This window comes from Cavia porcellus, unplaced genomic scaffold (genome assembly GCF_034190915.1).
Source record: "Cavia porcellus strain 051 isolate PalLab524CR breed Dunkin Hartley unplaced genomic scaffold, mCavPor4.1 scaffold_11, whole genome shotgun sequence".
In the NCBI taxonomy this organism is placed as follows: Eukaryota; Metazoa; Chordata; class Mammalia; order Rodentia; family Caviidae; genus Cavia; species Cavia porcellus.
Window position 1 is genome coordinate 62,509,415 of NW_026947494.1, and position 25,556 is coordinate 62,534,970.

The window sequence follows — 25,556 nt, forward strand, 5'->3', positions numbered from 1 at the left end:
AGGGTATGAACGTCAGACAAACTGGCTTCAAACATCAGCTCTACTCTTATGGTCCTGTGACTGCGGCCAAGGATTGCAGTTTTCTACACCTGTGCAGTTGTGAGAGCAACGTGAGACAGTGTTGTCTGACTCCTCGGGGAACAGCATAGAGGAGCCGCTCCATTGACATCGGCTTCACTGTGTCCCTGCCCGCTTCCGGGCTCTGGACTATGGGTTAAATTGAAACAGAGCCCAGGCCAGGTAGGCTGTCATCTCTGCAGCTGTCCACTGTGCTATATGCCAGGCTTGGCTTCTGCAAGCCCAGCTTTTGGAGCCAGGTTTCTCAAGACAGTTACCAGGCGCTTAGGCTCAGAAGCTGGGGCTGGTCTGCTGGCCAAATGAAAGGAAGTCATGTGTTTGGATAAAAAGGAAAAAAAGATTTATTTAAAGCTTCCCTGGGAAGAGGGACGGCCCCATTAGCCTCAAATCACCATCTCACTTTGTGACTGAAGTCCTTCACTGTTACCACAGTGGCTGCCGGCCACTTCGGCTCCTACGCTCAGGTTTGTCTGCTTGTTGCTAACCAAATCAAAAAGACTGTATATTTATATAAAAAATATTCAAAGCTCACTCTAACAAGATAAAGGAACGCTGTAGTCTCAAGTCACCGTCTCCCTATATATTACCAGCCATGGGGTTTTTTTTTTTTTTTTAATAATAAAACACAAAAAAGAGGAAAAACAATGAGATAGTATAGATCTTTGTACTTTCAACTATCTTTAGCTCCTCCTTTTTCTTACAACAAACAAATCGGGCTCCTAGCCTCTTGGGGCTGATATCTACATCTCAGGGGGGTGTTGCTATATACTCAACAAAAAAAAAGTTTAGAGTCCTATTTTACACTGGCAGTTACAAAACTACAGGTGAAAATATGCCAGAAGATCTTAATATGTTTGTTGTTGTTTTAACTTTTAACTCAGGCAAGCACCACTTGCATTTCAATCTAACAAAGAAAAACAATAAACTTATCTTTGATGCAACCTGATTCAGAGAACATATTAGGTTTATTTCCTTTCTTTTCTTTCCTTCTTTCTTTCTTTCTTTCTTTTTTTTTTTTTTTTCAGTGCTGGGGATGAAACCTTGGGCATTAGCACTGAACCACATCCTCAGGCCTTCTTCTTTTTCGAGACAAACTCTTTAAGTTGCCTAGTCCAGACTCGAATTTGCATCCTCCTGGCTTAGCTTGTTCATTTAAACTTTATTTATTTTTGTTTTTCTGAAACAGGGTCTCACTCTGCAGTTCAGGCTGGCCGTGAACTCACTATACAGTCCATGCTGTGATCCCAGCTCCCAAGTGCTGGGATTCCAGACATGTACCACCGTGCCTGGCTCATTTACACTTTAATTTTCACATTGCACAAGCTTCTGGCCACACTGTCACATGGTATTCATATTTCTGGGGCCCTCTCATGAGACCCCAGCCTGAGGCAGTACTGCACAGCATACCTACCTGTGTTGTCAAAAACAGTATCAATGAATGTGCAGTTCTTGAAGTAGGTGTTGACTGAAGTCACATCCTCAAACGTACAGGATTTAAACACTGAATCTTTGAACGTTACGGATTTGAACTTGACCCCTAGGAATCTGTCCAACACACATATAACATTCATGTGAATAACTTGTGTTCATTAGAGTTCAAAGCTGTCACACGGGCTCAGAGATGTGGTGCCGTTCTGTGGACTTTCCTAACTACAAAGAACGCAGGCTTTTACCTTGCACATCCTGTCCTTTGGCTGCCTTGTGGCTCAGAATTATTTGCCACCAGGAAAGTTTAACCCTTAAGCTCCTGCCACATTGATAAAAGATTTTGGGGGCTATGTAACCTGAGGTAGGGAGAATGAGGGTTCCCTGTGGCTGCTTATCTTTCAGTCCTACCCCATGGAGCTTCCATATACCCTCATCTGAAAATACTCTATCTGTGGTGAGTGGCTATAATTTGAGGATAGTTTTCTCCAGTGTGGGGATGGAACCTAGAGCCTCGCACAGGCCTGGCAACTGCTCTGCTGCTGAACCACACCCTCAGCCCCCTGATCTTTCCATGAGTCTGTAGCCTATCTTCTCTGGAAGGTAGGTAATTCCAGCGATCTTGAAGAGAGGGCTTTATTTATGTGAGGACTGACTGCTTCTGTTGGGAAAGACATAGGTTACACTAATTTCCAGGAATATTTCATTTCTGTGCCAGCAAACATTGCTTGAATTTTGTTTGTTTTGTTTTGGTTTTTTGTCTTCTGGAGACAGAGTTTCACTATGCACTTCAAGGCTGGCCTTGAACTCACTTTGTAACTCAAGTTGGCCTCAAACTCACAATGATCCTCCTGTCTCACCCTCCCAAGTGTTGGGATTTCAGGAGTGCGCCACCACACCTGGCCTTCAGATATTGCCTGAGACAAAGAGAACTACAAGAGTCCTGTTTATCTTTGGAAATGTGTAGCATGATGAAAGCTGTGGGAGTGCATTTCAGAGCATTACAAGAGAGGGTCGTAGGTGCTGTAGCATCTCAGGAGAGGCTGTGGCTCCACACTGGAAAGGCCTGTGGCGTGGGTACATATGCGTGAATGAGCTTTCATACACCACAGGGATGTGGGAGTGGATCCTTAGCAGTACCCAGAAGGAAATGCTTCCTCACCTGTGGAGTTACCCTAATGCCATACTCACTAGGGACAGAATGGGACTGATCTTTCTAGGCAGGAGAGCGGACTTCAAAGAGATCCACTAACCACTGGGTTCCTAAAGGCTTACAGCTCTGACTGCACTCCTCAGTGAAAGTGGCCTGAGGCCTCAAAAGCCAACCAGCCTAAAATGGTCCTCTTGTCTCAGTTTCGACTTTGGGGCTTCAGGATAAGACCATGGAAATGCACTAAAGGAGGCTAGAACAGGGCCCATTTTAAGAAGACTAGGGTTTTTTTTTTTTTTGGAAATGGGACTGAATTTTGAAAAGGGAGGTAATTTTAGTTTTTTCCTTCTGTTTTAAATCGAGGGAGTTGTAGTTTTGAATGGGCAATACACATGCATGGTACAAAGCTCAAAAGATTGAAGAAAGAAGCGGTGCCCCGAACCACTCAGTTTCCCTGTCCCCTGAGAGCTGGCTGGCTTCCTGGCTCCCGTCTCTGTGGCCTGCCTGGGGGTGTCTCCTGCATCAGCATCAGCTTCAGCCTCAGCCCAGCAGGCTGTCTTTGCACTGTTGGAGTGGGGAAGCTAGTTTTAAACAAAGGAGTCAGCCTATAGCACTTCAAATTTCCCTGAAACACAGAATCTTTTTTCCCATTATCTAAGAAGTAAAATATTCAATATATATTTTACAAGGATTTCAATGCAGTCCTATTAAAATTATTCATCACAGCACTGCTAAGGTAAAAACAATTCCAAGTGATCACTGACTATTCAGTTTAGAACTTTAACAAATTATCAAAACTGTGAGTAAGACACAAACATATCTTAGAAATATCTAAGGGATTAGCAGTATCTTTTAAAATAAAATTTCACTCAAGAATTACAGAGCAAATTACAGCACTTCATGGTAAGGTTTTTGTAAATTACTAGTTGAGGATGTCAGTGGGAGAGGGAAGCTCTTCCTACCTGGTTTCAACTATGCTCAGGGCCCTCACTGAGTCACTAACCAGAAGAGTGACAGCCCAGTCAGTAACTCTCCTTTTATCCCATGGAGTTCTTTTTCACCTTTTCAAACAGGTTTCTGCTTTGGGAAACTTTATTCAATTACTTTGGATTTCACTTTCGTCATTTTGAAGTTCGGGCCATTTCCTAGTAATATAAGCGATCCCGAGCTCACACCAGTACCAGCTTTCTCAGATGGCCCGTAAATAGATCTGTATGCCACAAAGCATGTGGACTACTTCTCCGAGTCCAGCTTCCCTTGCTGACACTGTGGTGTTTTTAAAGCTCTTAACTCAAGGAGTCACTTCTTTCTCTAATGAAAACCCGCCCTGATACAATCAAGCTCCCCTAATGGCCAGCACAGGGCAGCGTTCAGAACAGCAATGTCTTGCTGAGGAATGGGAGGCTCAGCAAACCACATTTTGGATTTAGTCCCTGGTTTCAGAAGAGGCTTTAAGTCAAGTAACTGATACGCAGGCATCTTCAGCGCCCATTTGAAAGTATTCTCATTTAGCCTGAAAATGACTAAGTGTGAAAATTAAAGGACAAACCCCACAGGTTTTTAGTATTGTGAGTACTAATCAGAAATTGGATTTCGTGACTAGGTAGCAAATTAATTATTTCAAAGGTTCTAGACCTGCCGTTGTCGTACTCCATTCCAGTATGAATCTGGTTTTCCATCGTAAAGTTAATACTGAAATTTGCATATTTATCTTTTTGCACATTTCTAGTTAGCAGTGCATATTCATCAGACTGAAGATGTTTAATGACATCAGGGAACCACACAGATAATCCGTAGTACCTGCAAAGACAAACAGACAGGCGTTTATAAAGGTGCAGGTACATCTCAGGGAGGAGTGCCTCCCAGTGTGTTCAGCCACGATGCTTCCAGCTCTGACTGGCTCCCTCTAACATTCAAAAGAATCATCACATAGCAACTGGAGCCACCCCTTCTCCTACAAGATTACTCTGCAAAAATCAAGCTAGAGAGATGCTCTGGATAGCTGAAATACCCTGAGTATGTAACCCCTGAACCCTTCCTCTGAGCAGAGATGGCGCAAGAATCCCATTCTATACCCACACACGAAAGTGCCCTAAAAACTGGGCCCAAACCCCACTGTGTCCGTATTAAGAAGTGAGGCCTTTCAGTGGTAAGTAAGGACATGGCAGAGTCCTCACCAGTAGGATTAGTATCATACAACAGCTGTGGGAGGAGCCTCTTTTGTCTCCTCTAGCCCCCTGAGACAGATTTGGTCCTCTCTGGGGGACAACGCACCATCCCAGAAGAAGAATCAGCCTCACTGACACTAAACTGCCTGGCAACTTGACCTTGACTTCTCAGCCTTCACAAGTTAGAGAAGTTGATTCATCCCAATCCGTGGTATTTGGTTATAGCTGCAGAAATGGACTGAGCCACAAGATACTCAGCCCCAGGCTATTTCTACTAATCAGGCAGCACTGAGAAGCCCTCATTTCCTCTTAATCTAGGGGTACAAACCCCTGGGACCCAAGAAGGGTGAGAGCCTTACAGAGTGAACTCTGTTGCTAGTGGAGAACTTTCTGGTTTCCTACATGACTGTGATCCTGCCAGTAGGGTGCAGAGCCCCACTTTCCAAGATGGTTCAAGGCTGAAGGAAAGGATGTTCAGGTTACTATTTGAAAATTCAGACTACTTCCACTGTCTGCCCTTCGACCCCTAGAATGTAATTCCTCACGCTCTTGTGTTGTTATGTTAGTTCAGTGCCACCAGCCACAGGCTCCTACTTAGCCGCTGAAATGTGGTCAGTCCAAATGTAGAGGTGCTGTCCCTGAGAAACACTCCAAAGAAGACACCCCAAAACAACGTAAAACCAACTACTAGCAATTTACATATTGGTTTTATGTGGAAATCATATCTCTTTGGACATAATGAGTTCAGTAAAAATACATTAACATTCATTTCACCTGTTTCCTTTTACTTGGCTTTTTGCCATGTGACTCACATTATATTTCTTTTTCTATTCCTACTGAACACTGCCACGCTAATGCACCATGGTAGTTCCAAAAGTGGGATCTCTGGACAAAGTCTAAGAACTTGGCCTCATCCAGATGGGATAAATTAAAGACCCTGGGAGAGAAGCACCTGCAGCTTGGGGAGGCTTGTTATTTGCTGCACAAGCAACGAAGTGGTCATGAGCACAGCCACTAGGGGAAGATGGAGTTTGATCACTTGTCAGCTCTGTGAACTCAGGCCAGTTAGCTAAACCTGTGTCACCCACCTCTCACACTGGAATGATGCTACAGTGCCACCTTCCAGGCGACTGCTGAGGTTAAAAGGGGTACAAGATATCCTGTACCCCAAGGATGCTCACAGGACAGCACAAGTCATTTTATCACCTAATTCTGACAAGGAGGTGACTAAGCAGTAACTCAGGGGTGCAACGACAGCTGTGCATGGTGTTCTGGTCACACAGAGGGCAAACACTTGCCAGTGGCACCCACAGAGGAAGCATACCACACTGGAGAGGCCACCGTCAGTGACTGCTAATTCTTACTCTATTATGCATTTACTGAACACCCAAGACATTTGGCACAGCTGAGGTTTTGGGGAGATGGCAAGAAGAAAATGATAAAACTTCAGATCTGGCCAAAAATGAATACATTGACCAAGTAAACCCTGAGCACTGGTTATCATGTAAGCCTTTACTCCTGGAGAGAGGTCTGCCCTCTGGGTCCCTAACCCCATGTTTAGCATACAATCACACCTTCTATGTGCTTGTTTGCAGGCCACCCTTCATGGAACTTCTAAATGGTGTATGAGAACAACTTTAGATATTTACACCAACTCTCTCAACTTGGAATGAGGATCCATGCCACACAGCCAAGTGGTCACACAGCAAGCCGTGCATGCAGGACACGGAGTGCCCTCGTTTCTTGGTGCAACACCTCAGCCAGCTCTGGGAAAAGTGGTCTCTGATCACTCACCTGCTTCAGTTTAGGAGACAGAGCTTGCAGGATACATGCTGAGAAGCCTGCCGGCCCAACTGAGTAGGGAACCATCTGATTGTCTTTATAGGCAACAGTCGAGTTATATACACACATTCTAAGAGATGTCCACCATTAGAGAAGAAAAGAAAATCCTAAACTTGTCTCCCTGCCTCCTCTCTTCTTAAAGGACATACATGGCATTTTACTCCCTTGGGAGCAGTTGCTTCGTGACTGCTACCTCATGCCAGGAATGCGCACCAGTGGGCAGCAGTTACACTCCTGTACTCGGGTAGCTTCCAGAGCCAGAAGCCAGAGCGCTACTGTTTGTTGGAATAAAGAAGCCTTTTGCACTGCAGAAGGTGGAAAATGCTGCAAAGAATCATAAAGCTGAACAAGGAACAGGGAGGGTAGAGGGGTCGCAATTAAAAAAGAAAAAAGGTGATGGGGTGGATGCTGCTAAGGAAGGAGGTGAGAGCATATGGTGGGGGCTGGGGTGGAGACTGCCTGGCTGCTGAAGGACAGCAGAGACACTGCTGAGGAGGAGGGCAATGGACAGTCACGGGTCAACCACCCAGGCCCATAGTGACTTTGCAATGCCATTTATTTTGCCAGACCATGTTTTTAATAGAAATAGCATCATTGGTTTAGAAGAACTGTTACTGTCAACAAATTGTGACAGAACAAAGCACTCTCTCCCTGCGGGTGAACAACACCAAGCAGGGTAAGGAAAACCAGCGATGTGGCTGGGAGTTAGGAGGTGACATTGCATGAGCTCACTCCCCTAAGAATTTAAATATCACTTACCCGAAGGACAGGGTGAACCAAACGATTGTAAGCTTTATTGTATTTTCCCTGACGGGGTAGTTGAAACATCTCATAAAAGTCAACCAAATCTGTGAAATATTAGAGAGTTAGTTTCTCACAGTTAGACAACCTCACTCTTTCCATCAAATTATTAAAAAACTGACTTTTTCTTGGACTGAATTTATTTTAGGTTGAAATGTAAAAGCACAAGGCCACAGGGAACCAAAATATTGGTGTGGTCACTTTCAGCTTCGGTGCGGTCCACGGATCTGGGGCAGCCCGCCATCATCAGCTCCTGGCCCGCTGCCTGCCCTCCCAAACACAGGCTGCCAGCAATCCAGCCCTCTGCCCATCCCAGCCTGGTAGCCAAGCATCCTGGGGGCACGGGGAGGAGCCTGCTCATGGACTGTCACTGTAGCGCCTCTTCTGACTGTGCCTGAGCGAAGCTGACACATAGGTCCCGCAGGACTCAGTACTTACTCCATACAGCTCGGTGTGGATCCGAACAAAACACCTCCGGTACCAAGTTCCAGTGTCACTCTCAATCTCAATCAGCTCATCTATTTGCTTAGGGGTTTTGATTTTGTTCACCTGTAGAGAACAAGAGGGTGCAAAGTTGGAGCTCACAATGTGAGCGAAGGAGCAAAACTTGGCTTCAATAAGTAAGTAGTGTTTGCTAATCACTACCCACGCATGCAAGGCTGTTGGAATGGGTCTCCAGGTTCAGACAGCACCTGAAAGGATTGGGTGAAAAGTGAGTGATGAGACACCTGTGGAGACAAGGAGGTCAGCAAATGCTAGAGATGGAGACACCTGCTCCAAATCACCACCACCATGACACACATACGGGGGAAACCTGCACCTATACCAGTTCCGGGCTTGGAATTATGTTGCAGGACCAACATTGCTGTGCACACTTTTGGGAACCTACACAGTCGATGAATGTGGCTTCTAACCATAGCACTAAACTTGTTCTTGCCCAGCTATTCTTCACAGAGCACCACAAAGGCCCTTCCAACCCGTTCACCACTGAGCTCACAGCAACCAGCCAGCGGGTGCCACCGGGGACACGATGTAAGCAGTGAGCAAGCGTCCTTCTATCACAAGCATCAGTGCGACTCTTTGGCTACTGAAGGGACTAAAGGACAGGTTCAGCATGCAGAGCAGCGTCTATGGCTTGAGGTGGCCTCCTTTCACTAAGGAACTGAACCACAAGGCAGGCAAAATGGTGCTTTCAACACAGAGACAAAGCTTGCAAAGGGAACAGAAAGGAAGAAGGGCCTCTGCACGTGGTCAGCCTTCCCTGCTAATGACTACTGCTTGGACCACTCTGAGAAGCTATGGAAATGTGTTCCTGCTACCCCTTTTGGATGTGGCAGACCAAACCCTAAACAGCAGCTTTCCTGTGAGAAGCCAGGTGCTGAAACTGGCTTCTGACAGACAGGACACAGGGATCCATGGGATTTTCAAATGAAAAGCATTTCTAAGTGAAGGAGGTGATTCCAAATGGTTGGCCCAGAATGATGGATGATTTCCTGACACTCAGGTTGTTGCTGTTTGTGTCACTGAAGTGTTCTTGCCATACGACATTTACTTTTGAGAAGCTTACATGTCAGCACTCGCAGCCATTTGCTTGTTTATTCACTGGCATCATGAGCAAAGCAGATACAGAACCACCACACCCTCCAGGCATCTATTGGGTGAGGTGAGAGCCCCCGTGGGCAGGGAGGCTGCTCAGGGGCCCTTGACCTGGAGTGGGAGGCAGGGCTTCAGGACTCAGGATCCGTGCTGAGACAGACAGAAGAACACTGTGCTACGTGCTGAGTGTCTGAGCCTCCTGGAGGGCGCTCCAGAACACAGGGATACCATGCAGACATCTAGCAGAATGAGGGAAAACTGCACTAGGGGCTCCAAGGAGCCTAGGAGTCTAGAAAATAGCACAAAGTCAGAAGGCAGTGGATGCTGGGGACTGAACCACATCAGTGACAGGAAGGGTGGGAAATGAGAGACAGTGACAGCCAGTACTTAGGAAATAGAAGAGCACATGATCATTTCCTGTCTATAATGAGAATAAAGGAAATAAATAAATAATAATATGAATTTCAAGATTCCAGTTTGGGTGGTGCTGGTGGTACCTGGCAGAGTTTAGGGGACTTTTAAGGTGGTAAATTCAGATTTAGTGATATAGCATTTTTTTAAAAGTCTCTTTGAGTCAGGGTCTCACTATGCTGTTCAGGCTGGACTTGAGCTCACTTTGTAACCCAGGCTGGTCTCAAACTCACAATGATCTCCCTGCCTCAGACTCCCAAGTGCTGGGGTTGCAGGCATGCACCACCATACCTGGCTAGTGATATTGCTTTTAAAGGGCCACTGGGGGAGACTCTAGGGGGATGTCACAAGCCCTTCCATATATACATGGGGACCTCAGGGATTTGTGCATTAGGAGAAAGATGCAAGAAGTAGCTGAGGAGAGTGCATAGGGCTGAAATAGAAGTTAGCTGACATGAAGTCTTGGAAAACATTTAAGGTAAGAACAGACCATGAAGAGATTTAAAAAGGTACCTTTGAGGAATGCATGAAACATCATCATGTTGTATGCATAGCAGAAAAGAAGGGATAAATTTGTCACGGTAGACTCACAACTTGGAGATGATCCATCCATTCTCTGGAATGTTCCTACCTTATTCTCCTCTACCTTTTATATTACAAAGTTTAACCCATTTGCCAATGCTATATAATAACATTAACAAGGATGCTTAAGAGTGGATTTGGTGATCGTATCTTCTGGAATGAAAGGCAGGTAAGCAGGGCATTGAGGACCCCCTCAGAGCCCCTTTCTAAGAGATATTCAATAAAGTGGACAAAGGGTTTGTCTTCCACTGGCTGAGAAGAATTAAGTGACCTGAGGTATCTGCACAATGTCTTCAGATTCCTCCACCCTTATGAGCTTTTAATTTGAGAATACTCTTTAATAATGTTACTGTTACTGTGCATTCACTTAAAAAAAAAAAAAGGACCTGTCCAAGGACCTCTAGGTCTTTAATGGAGAACGTCCATTGCCGATCTTCCTTTCTTCATTTTACTGCATACAAAATTCTGCTAATTAAAAATCTGCTAATTAAAAATGCTGGGGCTACAGTTCAGTGCAGAATCTTGCTTAGTGTACACAAGGCCATGGGTTTGATCTCTAGTACTTTAAAAAATGTGGTAATTTAGATAGAGGTCAGAGGCCAGACTAAAGCCTGTAATTACCATATGAAAAATGTGTTTCCTAATAAAAATGAAATGAATAAATAAGATGACAGGGAGCTACTTACTCAGGCCCTTTTCACACATTTTACCAAATACAACTGATTTATTTAAGCCATTGAGATCTTACTCAGGTCCCCTTACATTTGATGCATGTTCTTCTAAATCTATTTTAGGCAAAACAGTGTGAATCTAATTGCATGACTCTATATACATCAAAAGATTTAAAATATTATTTTCCAAAAAATATCATGTATCCAGTTTAAAATCTGGAGGCTTTTGGGGGGGGTGTGTCTGGTGAGTAATGTTAGGGATTAGACCTACGGCTGCATGCATGCTAGATGACCACTCTTCTACTGAGCTAAATGGCCAGTCTCCAGGAGGAACTTTTAAAAGTAGTTTTTCAAAAAAAAGTATATGTTTTTATCCTCAAATCATAGCGTTTTCAGTGGAGTTTGTTTGGTCTGCGCCTTTGGATGAAGCCCAGCGCCCAGGTTCCAGTTCCACAGCGCACAGTCCTGAGCTGGCCCCTTGGAGATCTTGAATTAGGGGCAGCAGTCACCCTGAGGACCCCATGCTGTAAAAGCCCGCTAGTGGCGACTCCCAGTGGTACCCGTAAGCAAGCAAGAACAGGTAAACTGGGGCTTCTAGGTGGGAGTAGAGAACCCGAAATTACAACCTCATCTTGGTCTTTTGATTGCGGCCCTGCCGGCTTACGCGCACACTGCTTGCACACAGACCTCTGTACCCGCACGGGTGTGAGTACACATTAAATACTGCTATTTACTGAGTGCTTTTCCCATAATTATCTCGTGAGTCCCTCCCACAACCCCACTAGCATGCGTTGTATGATTATATAATTTACACATTTGTGAATATTACGATCACTTTGCAGACGTGGAAGTGAAGTCCAGAGCCCTGACAGTACCGCCAGGCCCCGCAACTGAGCTGGCCGGCGCAAGACTCACCGTGAAGACCTTCTCGGGCTGTCCCCGTGCGCGCATGTTGGTGTCGTGGATCAGCTTCAGGATCATCCAGGCTTCGTCGTGCTTTCCAACCTAAAGACATGTTGGGCAGACAGTGAGGCCCCGTTTGCTAGTGACGCCTGCTTGTCCGCAGTCACCTCCTCGCGTCGTCCACACCCGTGCAGTGCGGCTGTGCAGCGGCCTCAGCTGCCTCCCTTGGGGACACACGGGCAGCACTGACTACGTGAGCAGTGCAAGCGACAAGTCTCTTGCCACGAGCAGAACCTGTGGCTGGAAACTCTCAGTTTTGAAGCAAGAAGCCACACTCTTTGAGCGAAAAGTTACTTGACTAAGGAGGGATTTATTTCTGGCCAGCAGGCAGCTGGAAGCGCACTGCTTAGAGCACAGCTGCGTGAAGCCAAGGCTTTCACCGTTCCACAGCGGGAAGGAGATTCTCCTCTCCCAGGAGGAAACCTGGCTCCTAGCACCAGCCGGCTACCTTTCCCAACGTTCGTGGCTGGGCGAGGCTCTGTAGGACCAACTTACCTCCAGCAAGAACCTCGGGCTCTCGGGCATGAACGTGAGCGCCACCACCGAGGAGATGCAGGGCAGTGCGCAGACAATGACGAAAACGCGCCAGCTGTGGAACTGGTAGGCCGAGCCCATGCTGAAGCTCCACCCTGGGAAAGGAGGACGGGGAGAGTGAGGCAGGCGCCCCCAGATGGCCCGTGGGGAAAAGCACTTGTGGGTGTCTGCACCTGCACCTTTTTAGTCAAGGCTAACTATCGCAAAGTCATTGATCAGCCTCAGTACTAGTGCCAGGAAGGATCAAAGCCTAGGTGGGGTGTGCATGTGGGCTTAGGTGAAACCAAGTCCCCAAATTACAGTGGGAGAGCGCTTTCTCCAAGGGCACCCACTGTGCTGCCTACTCCTACACATCACACTTTAGGTCAAGAGAATGTTCACCTTGCACAGGCAAAGATTTAATATCTCAATATTAGGAAAATAGGACATTTTAGACATAAAAGAATAAAAACAACCACAACAGGTTGCAAATAAAAATTTTTTGAAGAAAAGGTGGCCAGGATTTGAATGAATATAAAATGGTCTAAAGCAAAATCCAAATGTGGTTCTGAATGAGAAATAATGATGCATGTCAAATCTAATTGGAAACAGAAGAGATTTATAGAGGTATAGATGAATTATAGGAAATGAAATTTTATTTGCGAGCAAAGCTTGACATTTATAGAGCTTTCTGGGAAGAAAATTCAGGTAGTCTGCATGCACCACATCCCCTGGAGAGCTGTAAGATGATTTGTCGCTTGCATGACCAAGAGAGCAAGCATCTGGAGGAGACATGAGTCCTCAAGGCCAAGAGCAGAAGTCCCCTCCCATTATCCCTTTCTGCTTGGTGTGCAGGTAGGCACACACGTACGTGTATACACACGCGTGTGGTGGTCTCCCTGTACACAGAGGGTGCATTATCTACTCACTGCTCTCTCCACTCATCTGCATCTATTTTCTTTCAGTCTCCAAAACTACTTTCTACCTTTTGTCCTTCTCCAAGTTTCCAGCAGCCAGTTCCACTCTTTGTCCTTGACCTTACTGGCTGTTTCTCCGAGAAAATCAACACAGGAAGAATCACATGCATCTCATCTGCTTACCCTGAAAGGACTGTACCCCTATTCCTGCCTTCCTTTTGAGTATGGCAGGTGACTTCCATGGGTCAGCCTGAGGCTGTTGGGTCTACTCTGCTCTTTTGGGGACAACATTCCTGTAATCTCAGCATTCTGGGAAGGCTGAGGCAGGAGAACCACAAGCTTGAGGCCAACCTGGCTAACTTAATGACTTAGCAAGACTCTCCCTCTCTCAAAAAAAAAAAAAAAAAAAAAAAAAAAAAAAAAAAAAAAATCAAAAAGGCTGAGGATGTAGCTCAGTCCAGAGGCCCTGGGTTCCATTCCCACTAACACATACAATATGCACATACCTTACCCTTTGTAATTGGTGGAATCTCAACATGATTTTTTCATGAATTTTCCTAATGTTTCATGAAACCTTCGATAGCTTCTTGTCCATTCTTTTGTAATCTTATTGAACATCTGTATGCATCAGTCACAATGATATGGGAGAAATCAGTGTCACTCCCAACCTACTAGATGTCAGGCATGCCGAGTTTGCGCCCCCACACTGTGAAGAGTATATACAGTGAGATCTTTGTCTAAAGTCAGCCTGGAGGCCTCTGGTACCAGGAGAGCCCCTACAGCCACAGCTGTAAGGCGTGCAGGCCATCCCTTTGCTGCTGTCTAATCCATGACTCAGGTACCCTGCAGACTGCTGAGCAGGTCCCGGATGCTGTAAAAGCACTCCCAGGGCCATACCCTGCCTTTTAGTGCTGGGTATTCAGAAGCACTTGTTCAAGATTCTGTAGTACCATTTGGGAATCAGGTTCCCAGGGTAAAATTACAACCATGGCTGAAGGTGCACAGGTTGAAGGCCAGGCCTCAAGATAAAGACAGAATGACCAAGCCCACATACCTCCCCAGGGGATAAGCAGGGTCTTCTAATTGGTATCACCTGATCCCATAAAATCTAGACAGACACCAGTCACCCAACTGGGTGACAGGATCTTCTGATCCATCCCTTCCTAAAAAGGTCTTTGTTCTTTCCATGTACACTCTACTCACCTCTACAGAGATATTGTCCTTGAGGATCTTGAACAAAGTTAGATAGGGATGGTGTCAGCCCAGTAGAGGCTTCATTTAAGGTTGAATTGGAAGCCTCAGCCTTGAGAGTCCAGAGGGCAGAGGGAGCCTCAGGCTCAGTAACAGCAAATGCGTCTGATTAATGGCCAGAGGTGTCTGTTTTCCTTGTGGGTTGTATTTATATGTTGAACACAAGAAAGGATTCTCTCATCATGCAAAAAAAGTCTTAAAATAAGGTAACTCATTTTCCCTCTCTCTTACAGTAAGATTTTAATTATAAAATAGTATCAATACTGCTCGCCATATTACATTTTGTTTCTAGGGCGTAGGCAGACCACTTGGGGGCACAGAAAAATATTAGACAGCTCTTTTTCAATATGTGAAGTTAAATAGTTTTTATGCTTGAGAATACATTCTAAAGGAATAAGAGAATTTGACACTGAGTTTTCCAAAAACAACTAGGAGGAAACTAGACATTCCTTAGAATTCCTTGTTTTCATGTGCCCTCAAAGTGTCCCTGAAGTGACCTGCTCCACAGCACGTGGCTGCTATCTGAACAGTGGCCAGAAGGCAGGTTCGGTCGGAAAGCTCACCCTGATGGACGCACACTCTTGTCTTCTCGGGAAACACACCCTGACTCCAGCATGTGTTTCCAAAAGTGCAAGCTAAAACTGATTCAGCTGTAACAGTCATGTGTAAAGAAGGAGGCATGGCTAGCGAGATTAAAATAATAATCCGGAGACTTAATCAACTGCTTTTCAATGCTTTGAAAGAGAGTGAGAGGGGAAAAATTCAAAGAGCAAATTGGAAGTGGCTGGAGCACTTTGCAGCCTGTCAGAGATCACCTTGGATAGAGGTGAGTCTTTTCTTCTTGCAGGAGTTACCGAGACAGTTCTCCCAGGTGTCATCACCCTCAGCCTCAGGTGACAGTAGGGGATCTCAGGAAGTAAGAGTGACCCTCACCAGTGGGAGGTCAGATCTGAGAGGAAACTGACACAATAGGTTGTCCAGGGAAAACCGTCCTCCATGTTTTAAGAACAACTGCCTTTTAACTGACAGTTGGAGTCCCGTGATTTACTAATAGGCATGTATATTTCCTAAAAATAAACAAGATTTCACAAAAAGACCCATTTTATAGCATTTTGTGAATTTATATTTTGGTTAGTATCCAAGTCCACTAGAGCGCTTCTAACATTACTTTCCCTAGGGCTACTAAGATAAGGGAACAAATCACAACAGTCAAAACAGGTCAGAAAGGTCAAGCAAAGAGCACCAATAAATTCGTTAGCCAGGAAGTCCAAATGTAGCATATTCAAAACAGGAATACAAGACCTTGTCTGTAAAAGTAATATATCTCATCAAAGAAACATTATAATCTCTCCATGTTCTCAATTTAAATTTATCATCATTTCAACAAATAGCAACATGTAAAAAAGACAAGGCATAAAAATCCAAGGGGTAGGGGCTGGGGATTTAGCTCAGCGGCATAAGTGCCTGCCTTGCAAGCAAGCAGTCGTGAGTTCAATCCCGGTACCAATAAAAAAGAAAAAAAAAATCCAAGGGGTAAGCAATTGACAAGTAAGGCTGCCAATTCTGTTTACCTAAGTGGGTCACAATCTAGAATCCATGAAACTAAAGCAAATTCTCACCTCCTCACAATTGTCTTGGTGGGAGCTCTAAATGACAGAATAAAGAATTTAACCCTCAACCTTTTAGGAAACTGAACTCATGTTCCCTGAAATTAAAGAATGAATTCTAAGGAACAACAGATGTTAAGAATATGAGATCTCCTGAGAGACAAGAGGGGACCTGAAAGTGGGTTTTATAGAGCAATCATGGAGTGGGTACAAAATCACAAAGTGGATACAATGTGGGACGTACCTGTAATCAGCCAGTAAGATTGTAAGTTTGACTACGCACGTAATGTTGATCCAGTGGGGAAGCAAGTCACACAGCAAGCAGAAGGTGGGTGTTTAGAGGTAAGAGCTTGCAGAGGGGAAATGCTGGTCACCATCCCCACTCAGACACGAGTCCTTAGGACACCTCTGAGCCCCATTTAGAGAGACAGCTTAATTCTGAGTTTACGAGCTCCACAAAGGCTACAGGACAAATATCAGAAAGCGGAGGGAAGGACAGAGCCAAGCTGTAAGCACCTGGAGAACTGTGCTGTTTTTTGAATTCTTGTCTGCAGTTGGTAAAAGGAGTTCTTTTTAATGAGCCCTTTTTGTTGGCACCATGCCCTTTTTGGGTCTTAAAAAATAATTCTTGCAAAGCTGATGCTTTTAATTGTTCTTTGGACTTTGTTAAAATTCTCATTAAAATGTCCTGCTGGGGATTTATGTACGGATGATGTAAATTCTGTGTGAGGAAGGCCCCCACTAGGCTGTCACACAAAGCTGTCCCTGCTCAGTCGCACAGTGTGGAGCTAATGAGCGCATTGTGTGCCTTGAATAATAAGCAGAACTAGGCTGCTGTGCTCTGTTACTGCTGAGACTGGCTGCCTGTTTTTCAAGGTGCTGAGGTAAAAGCTGGACCCAAGCAAAGTGCTGGGTTTTGCACTTTTCTGTGCTCTGTCTGGATACCTTGGGGGCTTGGTATCTACTTGACTCATTTGCATTTGAATATCAGCTATGACAAGAATGCAGATTTTAGGTTCAACACACAAGCTCCAATGTTCTAAAAGAAAACTTTAACACGAATGAAAACGAGAAAAAATAGAGGAAAACTTTACTGTATGGGGGATCAATTTTTAATAGTTAAGAAGTCAATCACCTATGTGTTGTCTGTGATTTTTATTCACAAAGCACTTGGCTAACTAAAATGTTCTTGAAAAGTAGCTTAAGTCAGACACAGTGGTATACTGCTATATTTAACATGCTGGGAGGATAAGGCAGGAGGATCTCAAGTTTAAGCCCAGCCTGGACAATTTAGCAAGACACTGTGTCAAAAAAATAAAAATAAGGGCTGGAGACTCAAAAAACTCCAATGTTTTTTTTAAAATAGTGGGGATGTAGCCAGTGAAAAGGCCCTGTGTTTAATCCCTAAGATAGAAAGTAGGGGGGAGGTGGTTCCAAACCCATATTCCCTAGTGAGAAAAACTTAGAAGGGAATGATAATCGATGAAATTCTGATTGTCTCCTACAAAAATAAAGTTTTATACTCTTAGCCATTGGTTTAAACTGCAAATACTATGTAATCAGCAGGACATGTTGATCCTTAGCTAGACACCTGGCCATCATACATCTAGTGTCATCTGTGACTGGAAGACTTAACCAGCTGCAGCTGGATATCCCTGCCACTGATATCAGCAAAGATTTTCCATCTTCCTCTTAATTTGTAAAAATAAAATCTTTAGAAATAAAGATATGTATTTGTTTGTGCACAGGAGACAGTTAACTGAATTTGGGTGTAGCCATGCAACGACCCTCAAGTAAACAGTGTGGAAGAATAAGGTGCATCTTCCTGATTTAACTTGGAAAATGTCCAAGTTACATTGGCTAGTGAAAAAAGAAAAGCTTTTTTCCAATCAATGTAAGTAGTGATTTCATTTTTATACACATATAAAATATATAATTGGAGCTAAGAAACAAATGGAAGAAAAAAATATACTCAGCTGTTTTCAGTGGTTACTCAGGATAGGGGTGAATGGAGACTCAATTTTGACACTACTTTGGAAAGGTCTGAGTTTTGTATCACTTTATATTACATTTCTTTTCAGAATTGGAAGTCTTTAATTTTTTGAGACCCATACATTCATGAGAGAAGAGAGAGGAAAAAACCCTGGAATTATAATTGTGTAAGTGTTTGGTATTTGCATTTTTCTGAACAAAACTAGTGTTGATTTTGCTGGTGACAAATATAAACAGTGACAACACAGTGCACATTTATGAGTATCAGTGAGGAAGGGTCTGACACCTCTAGAAAAGACAGTGATGTTCACAGACCTTCGCTCTCAGCCTATAACCCCTGTCATTTTCCAGCCTCGGGTTCCTGGGGCAGAGGCCTGTCGCTACTCGAACTGCCTGCAACAGGCCACACTTCCAAGAGCTGTGACAAACAGTGCAATGGTAATCACAACAATCAGCAGGGTCCAGCCCTGAAGGAAGTGGGAGCCAATTATACATATGCTCTTTTGTAACAATTTTGGGTTAAATTCTAGCCCATCCTTCAGTTATCCATCTCTAAGAGCCAACTTTCCTGCTAGTTTCTCTGTTTCAACTTCTTTCTTTCTTCTTTTTCTCCTTCTCTCTCTCTCTCTTTTATTTTGAGGTGCTGGGAATTGAACTCAGGTGTTACACATGTGAAACAAATGCTCTGCACTGAACTACAGCCTACCTCCATTTCTTTCTGTTTCTGAGCTCTGTGCTGCCATTCGAAATGCACAGAGTGAGTGGCTGGCAGCAGAAGTCACGCTGGCCTCTACTTTGTGAATTTGAATTGCACACACTTTTGAAGATTTCCTGGTGACTTTTGAAACTCACAAATTAATGAACTTATTTATTCTAGAAGATTTAAAAGAAGTTTTTATTTATTTATTCATTTATTTTTTTTGGTACTGGGGATCAAACTCATGCCAAGCAGGCACTTATGCCACTGAGCTAAATCCCCAGCCCTTATTCTAGAAGATCTGTCAGTGTGCCAAATAGGTAAAGAGCAGATGAATGGAGCTTTCCACAAGGAGCTCCTGCTGCAGCCCATCTGCCTGATTCACAGGTAGTGTGAGAAAACCGCTGGGAGAAAAAGCCCAAGGGTTCAAGAAAACATGATCCCAGACTCTGTGTGTACATCGGTCCTGTTTTTCAAACAAAAGTTCTTTGAGATTTTCTTTTGTAACAATAATACAGCATTAATCTTACATAATGAGTATCAATTAAAATTTTATCAAAGATTTCAATGCCAATTTATTCTATAAGAACTTATAAGATAGCCAAATTTTGACCACATACAACTGAAGCTCATGCCATAAAGGCATATAAAGCCATCTTTATCAATTTATAGATACACATTATGTATATTCATATTTATTATCTACAACATTTACAGGTACATTAACTTTCATCTTCAGTTTTGCTCATATAAGTATTTATTTAAAATGAAATGTAGACATTTATTTTTACATATAAAAACACAGATTTGTATTTATATGCACTCTTGTATAAGCTGATTTCATGAATGAATAAGAACAAATCACTTCTGTTCACCTGATGAACTATTAAGTCTTAAGAGGCTGAAAAGCAACCAAAATAAATATTGATAAATCTAGTATCAGGTAGAAAGATGAAATAATAGAATCTTTAGCTCATTCCAGACTAAATTTCTCTCTGATCCTAAGATCAGATCAGATCTTTCTTATGCCTCGGTTATAAGAAAGTCTCTTTGTGTATAGATCTATGGTAATAAATGGAACACTTTCAAAACAACAAAATGAAACACCAGGTAGACTATAGTTAGTTGTGACACAAGAGTCTAAGAGTTAGCAGAGGGCGAGGGACAAGGTAATGGGGCATATGCCACAGACCAACTCCTGAGCCAATTTCCTTTCAGAGTTGCTGTCCTTAAAATAGACTTGAAAAGGCAAGTTCCTGGTACCCCCAATCTGTTCTAGATTGAGTTTTCTTTCTGCTCTATGTCCATGTTCTTGCTCACAATTAACAGAAGCTCTGTTGGTTCCCAGTAGATTTCTGTGATCCAGCATGAATATTCTAATGGAACTGGTGCCAGTTAATCCTGACATGCTAACTTCATTGCATTAAGAGATGCAGTAAGTCCCTGGGTGCACCTAGGTGGCCATGGAGGCATAGCTGGGGTGCCCTGGGTGGCCCCTGGCCCTTCCTTCCTGGTGGTGTCCCCACTTTCTAAGCAGAGCAGCTGGGCTCCACTGCTGGGCTGTCCCTGCCTTGGAGTCCGCTGACCATGGACTGAAACTGTGAGCAAATTAAACCTCTCCTCTAAGCTGTGGGTGTTCCATATTGTGTCTCAGGGGGAGGAAATAGACTAATTCAGAATCCATTCCAGTTGGAAGATATTCTCCCTAGAGGGGAGCAGGTAGAGGGGGGACCCTGACACAGTCAGCACTGTGACAGCTGAGGTCCAATGTGTGCTCCACACTGCTGGTGCCCCGACATCACACTCCACTCTGTTCCTTTTCTAGCCCCGTCCCTTGCCTGTGGATTCTGACCCAGAACAAAACACCTCACACCTGATCGTGACGCAGCTGCTCCACTCATGACCAGGCTCACAGCCACTCTTAGAGTTTTGTCCTTTACATCACAGAAATTCCATCCAACAAGTGGGAAAACTACAGCCACAAAGACCTAGGTGCTGTCACCGCCAGTCCCGTGCCTGAAGCGAGGGGACGTCATACCTCCCTCTGAGTCCAGCTGACTAACGCATGGCTCTGGAAAGGTATGTCTGGGCACTTTGGAGCTAGATCTGGCTGCTCGTACCTACTGTCTCTCCACTAAGGATATACCTTTGAGATCGCCTCAAGTTCCTCAAGTTCACTACCAGCAGCTATGAACTCTAGGCCTCTAGGCCTTTAGGGCCTAGCAGTGGCACTCAGCTGTCCTCCTCTCTTCCCAACCAGAACTGGTGTGGGGCACCTCTGCTCTCCTCCATGGTCAGGTCCTGTCCATTTCTGAGAAACTCAAGTCTATTTCCTGTTGTTTATTTCCTGTTCCTTTCTGTTTCCAACATGGCGGAGAGTAGTGACTCAACAAATCCTACTTTAGTTAATAAAAAAACTCACAGACTCCGTTAGCAATCAGAGTTTGTATTATACATTCCAAGGTAACTTTTGAAGGTGGGTGTGGTGGTATCTTGGGGAGCCTGGTGACTTAGTGAGATGAGAGAGAGAGAAAGAGAGAGAGAGAGAGAGAGAGAGAGAGACAGACAGACAGACTGACAGACAGACAGACAGACAGACAGACAGAGACAGCGTAGCTCAATGTGAAAAGGTCCTGATTTCAATCTCCAGTACTGGGGAGGAAAAGCATACCTACTATGGCTCCTTATTTTTACATTTATGGAATTATTTTTGGGTACTGCGGATTGAACCCAGGGCCTTATGCATACCAGTGATCTTATCCCTAACCCTTTTAAATTTTTTACTGTGAGACAGGATCTAAGTTGCGAAAGATGGCCTTGAACTTGCCACCCTCCTCCCTCAGCCTCTCAAATAGCTGGAATTTACAGGTATGCACCACCATCTGGGCATGGAGTTTTAAAGCAGCTGATTTCTAACTTAATTTCCCTGTGATAAGAGCACATGCTTGGTAACCGTCTGAACTGTCTTGGGACTTGCTTTGTGCCATAGCTCCACGTGCCCCATGTTTGGAATTGTTCCACAACTAATAATAAAGGTGAGGGCTGGGCCTATGTCTCCCCCAGCAGGCCAAGTTTGTGATCTTGTTCAAATCTTCTAGCTCTTTACCGCTTTTGGTCCTCATTTGCTGTTTTGAGCCTTTGACTCACCTTCTATGAGCAGTTTGGTCCCAGTAACGCTGCCTGTGGAATTCTGGGATGGAACAGTGTACCTGCGGTGGAACCAGGACCACCAGTCCTCTGCCAGCCCCCTCGAGTCCTGACCACTAGGAGAGCTCCCAGTGGTGGAGAAGAACTGGTGAGCCCAATCCAGTGGGAGAGGGGAGGAGGCAGGAGAGACACCTGCGACAGCTTGGAGTCACAGTGGAGACACAAAGTGTCCTGCCCTGAGGTGCTTCCCCTATGCTCTTTCGGACAGACATGCTTCCCCATTTGCTTACCCTCACACTGCTGTGGTAACTACCCCGTGTTTCTGAACCCTTCCCCAGGACCTTGTAGTTTTCAGGCGCTGGTGCTGATGGCCAAGGCAAGCCAAGGGGCACTTCCGAGCCTGTAGTGGCTGTTGGCTTGGCTGGGGCCAGACCTCGGCCCTATTTTCCCCCTGCTTCTGTTCACCTGAGCTGTGACCCAATGACAGCCAGGCAGGAAAGGGGCCCCCAGAAAAACAAACGTATTTTTCTGGTGGATGAGTCTGATGCTTCCCCAAATACAAATTAGACTTCCTTTGGCAAAAGTAGAACACACAAGAGTTAACAGCTGATATTTAACTTCAACACAGGTTCAAAGAAAATTTCATTTTGGCTGTCTGAAGAGAAGGAACCTGCGTGGTCTAAGTTGTTAAAACCAACCCTGGATGAATTTGTTTGGCCCATCCTTGATTTATGACCCTGCTGGAGACACGCAGGCCCTGCTTCTCTCCGACGACCTGCTTCCCCTTCTCCTCCAGATGTCAGGCAACCCCCCAGAGCTCAGCTTCACCGCTGCTCCCCAAAGGCTGACTACTCAGGCCATTAATCTTGGCCCTGAAATAAGTTCCTGGCTGCTACTGACTGTGGAAATGATTGTTCCTTGATGCATCTCAGGGAACAGTCTTTTAGGGTTGTGGCGCCAGAAAAATCAAACCCAGAGTGACTCAGTCTGGGTCTCACACAGCAGTTTTTCATCGAGCATCACCTTAGCTGGCTGCTCCTCATGAGAGATGATCTAATAACCTGGGAGCCCACAGCTACTCATGTCCCAGCAAGGGGGGATGGTGCGTACAGTGGCTTTGGCCAGATGTTGGTGAGTGAGACTCCCATGTGGCCCCTGCCTCTCCGTGTGACGGTGGCTTTGGTACAAGACAGGAATCCTTAAGAGTCCTGGCCTCCTGGCCAGGCACGGAGCAGATGCCCAAAATACTTCCAAGACTCCCACAGCATGCCGTCACCTCACACATATTCTCTTGACTGACGCCTCTACTATCGTCTGTCCGCCCTGGTAGGATGAGATCCTGGCTGTCAGCTACGTAGGGTCTACAAATTCTTTCAGTCTACATGTGTCCCATGCAGTATTTGGGATATACTTATACTAAAAACTTTTTTATTTTTTTTTTAAATCTAGAATTCAAGTGGAACATCCTGTATCTTTATTTGCTAAATCTGATAATTACATCCTAAGAGACATCTGTCAATGTTTGGAGACTTTTCTTGAGACAAGGTCTCACTATGTAGTTCAGGCTGGCCTTGAACTCATGACGATCCTCAGCCTCCTGAGTGCTGGGATTAGAAGCACGCATGGCCCTGCCTGGCTTGGAGCTGTTGACTGTCATGATACTGGGGGGGTGCTTTCTGCTGGCATCTAGTGGGCAGAGGCCAGTGATGTCACTGAATACACAGTGCATAGCCCCCCTGGCCCTCGGACACAAACCACCCAGCCTGGAGTCAGCAGAAGCCCAGGGTGGGAAGGAGCCCCTGGCCTGTCCACCTCCAGGTGAGCTGCTCTACTCCAACGGCAGAGCTAAGGCTAAAGGTCCTTCATTTTCAGAGAAATGGAAGCAAGTATCAGGGATCTTCCACATCACTCCTGGGTGAATGGGTTCTGTTTTTAAACTAGTTTTGGGAATTAAAATTATAAGCTTTTTCTCTTTTTTTGCTATAAAAATGATGGACAGGGCCGTCAGTTTTTTCCTTACACAGCTTTAAATGCACCACAAAGGACAAGTGAAGGGCAGCATATACACAAAAGGCCAAGGGGTGCTTCCTACTGGGGGATCGGGCAGTGCACAGCACTCTCCATCGAATGCTACACCCATAACTCCTGAGGCTTATAAACGGTTGCTACCCTGCCTTGCAAGCAGGCAGTTGTGAGTTCGATCCGCGGTACCGATAAAAAGGAAAAAGACAAAATAAATAAATAAATAAATAAACGGTTGCTACCATTGCTATCACTACACACACACACACACACACACACACACACACATGCACAGTCATGCTCAGGCATGCATGCACACAGAGCATGAATGTCTTTCTGAAAGTATTTGCACTCTTGATTCAAGGAGGGAGGTCTGTCCTTAGATGTCTCTGCTAACTCGTGGGAGTAAAGAGCGGTCCCTATGAAGAGCCGCTGGCCTCGGCCACTTGTCCAGTTAAGCAGTGGGCAAGAGGAGCCCTCTGGCTTCCCAGGACCCGCAGTGGACACTTTGGCAAGCCGTGTCCTCGTATGTCCCTCTCTGCCCGTAGTCTGCTCCCTGTTCCCATCATCTCCACACCTGTGAGACACCCCTCCCCCCACCCCCGCCTCCCAGCACCCCTCTCCACCCACCGCAGCTTTCCTGTCCTCCTGCTGCAGGCTCCTCTCTGCACACTGCTTCTTATAAGTATCCAGCGCCGCCTGGAGGCGGATCGTTGAAACCACCTCCACCATTGCCATCCCAGCATTCCAGAAGGCTGAGGCAGGAGGATGGAAAATCTAAATTTAGCGACAACTTAGCAAGACCTTGTCTGAAATTTGACCCAGCTATTCTCTTTCTTGATATCTTCTCAAAAGAATTAAAAGCATCATGCCACAGTGCTGTATGCACATCCACATTTATAGTAGCACAGTTTGTAATAGCTAATTCTTGGAAACAGCTCAACTGCTCATGAATGGAGGAATGGCTAAAGAAGATTTAAAAAAAAAATACAATGGAGTAATACTTAGCCATAAAGAAGGATAAATGATTCATTTATAGGTGAATGGATGCACCTTGAGACCACACTCATAAGTGAAATAAACTGGACAGACGTGTGTAAATACCACATTACCTCTGGTGTGAAAAACTGAAAGTGTAAATATGGATCAAAATATGTGATAGACACTGTGAAATAGGAAGTAAATATTCAAATAGGAAGGGGCAAGGGGAGGAGAGAAGGGGGAGCGAAGGGAGGGGAAACAAAACTGAAACAAGAGAAGCTGAAATGGAAACAAAGCCTTTGTAAATAAGTGGCAGAGAGGTGGGTGGGAGTGGATGGGAGTGGGGGAATATAAGAGTCAAGATGTATCACGCACAGGCACAAACTACACATGATGAGAGTGACCATTATGTATATCTGAATTCTACCAATAAATTTAACTTTAAAAAAAGAAATGAAATAAAATATACAAAGGGCAGGGAATGTAGCTCATTACAAAGGCCTTGGGTTCAATCCTTGGTACCACAAAACAAAACACCCTTGACAATGAATGTGCCTTCCCCACCTACTGTGCCTTCTGCAGGCGGCGTCCCCGGCTCTCTTCTGAACACAGCTGCCTGTACATGGTCTTTGTATTCACCACCTGCTTCCTACACCCCTGTGATTGTCCTTCTAGCCCAGCTCTCCCGCCCTCTGCACTTGCGTGTGCAAAGAATCACAAGGGATACTGTGCACAGCGCGCA

General features: G+C 45.0%; 1 protein-coding gene and 1 long non-coding RNA gene across 4 annotated transcripts in view; one reads left to right on the forward strand and one right to left on the reverse strand.

The window, feature by feature from the left end:
• Sv2c (synaptic vesicle glycoprotein 2C) overlaps positions 1–25,556 on the reverse strand; it is a 200,658-nt gene that overhangs the window by 21,761 nt on the left and 153,341 nt on the right. For all 3 annotated transcript variants that reach the window (XM_003470261.5, XM_063258358.1, XM_023565236.2), the window contains 6 exons: positions 12,183–12,316; positions 11,640–11,729; positions 7,903–8,013; positions 7,423–7,511; positions 4,289–4,453; positions 1,490–1,623 (listed from right to left, as the gene is read on the reverse strand). In XM_003470261.5, the coding sequence (XP_003470309.1) occupies positions 1,490–1,623; positions 4,289–4,453; positions 7,423–7,511; positions 7,903–8,013; positions 11,640–11,729; positions 12,183–12,316 (723 nt within the window). The remainder of the gene's footprint in view (positions 1–1,489; positions 1,624–4,288; positions 4,454–7,422; positions 7,512–7,902; positions 8,014–11,639; positions 11,730–12,182; positions 12,317–25,556) is intronic.
• On the forward strand, positions 8,005–21,735 carry LOC134478132 (uncharacterized). Its single transcript, XR_010050571.1, has 6 exons — positions 8,005–9,127; positions 11,112–15,194; positions 18,057–18,134; positions 20,013–20,099; positions 20,490–20,743; positions 21,459–21,735. It is a non-coding gene; the product is annotated as an uncharacterized LOC134478132 (long non-coding RNA).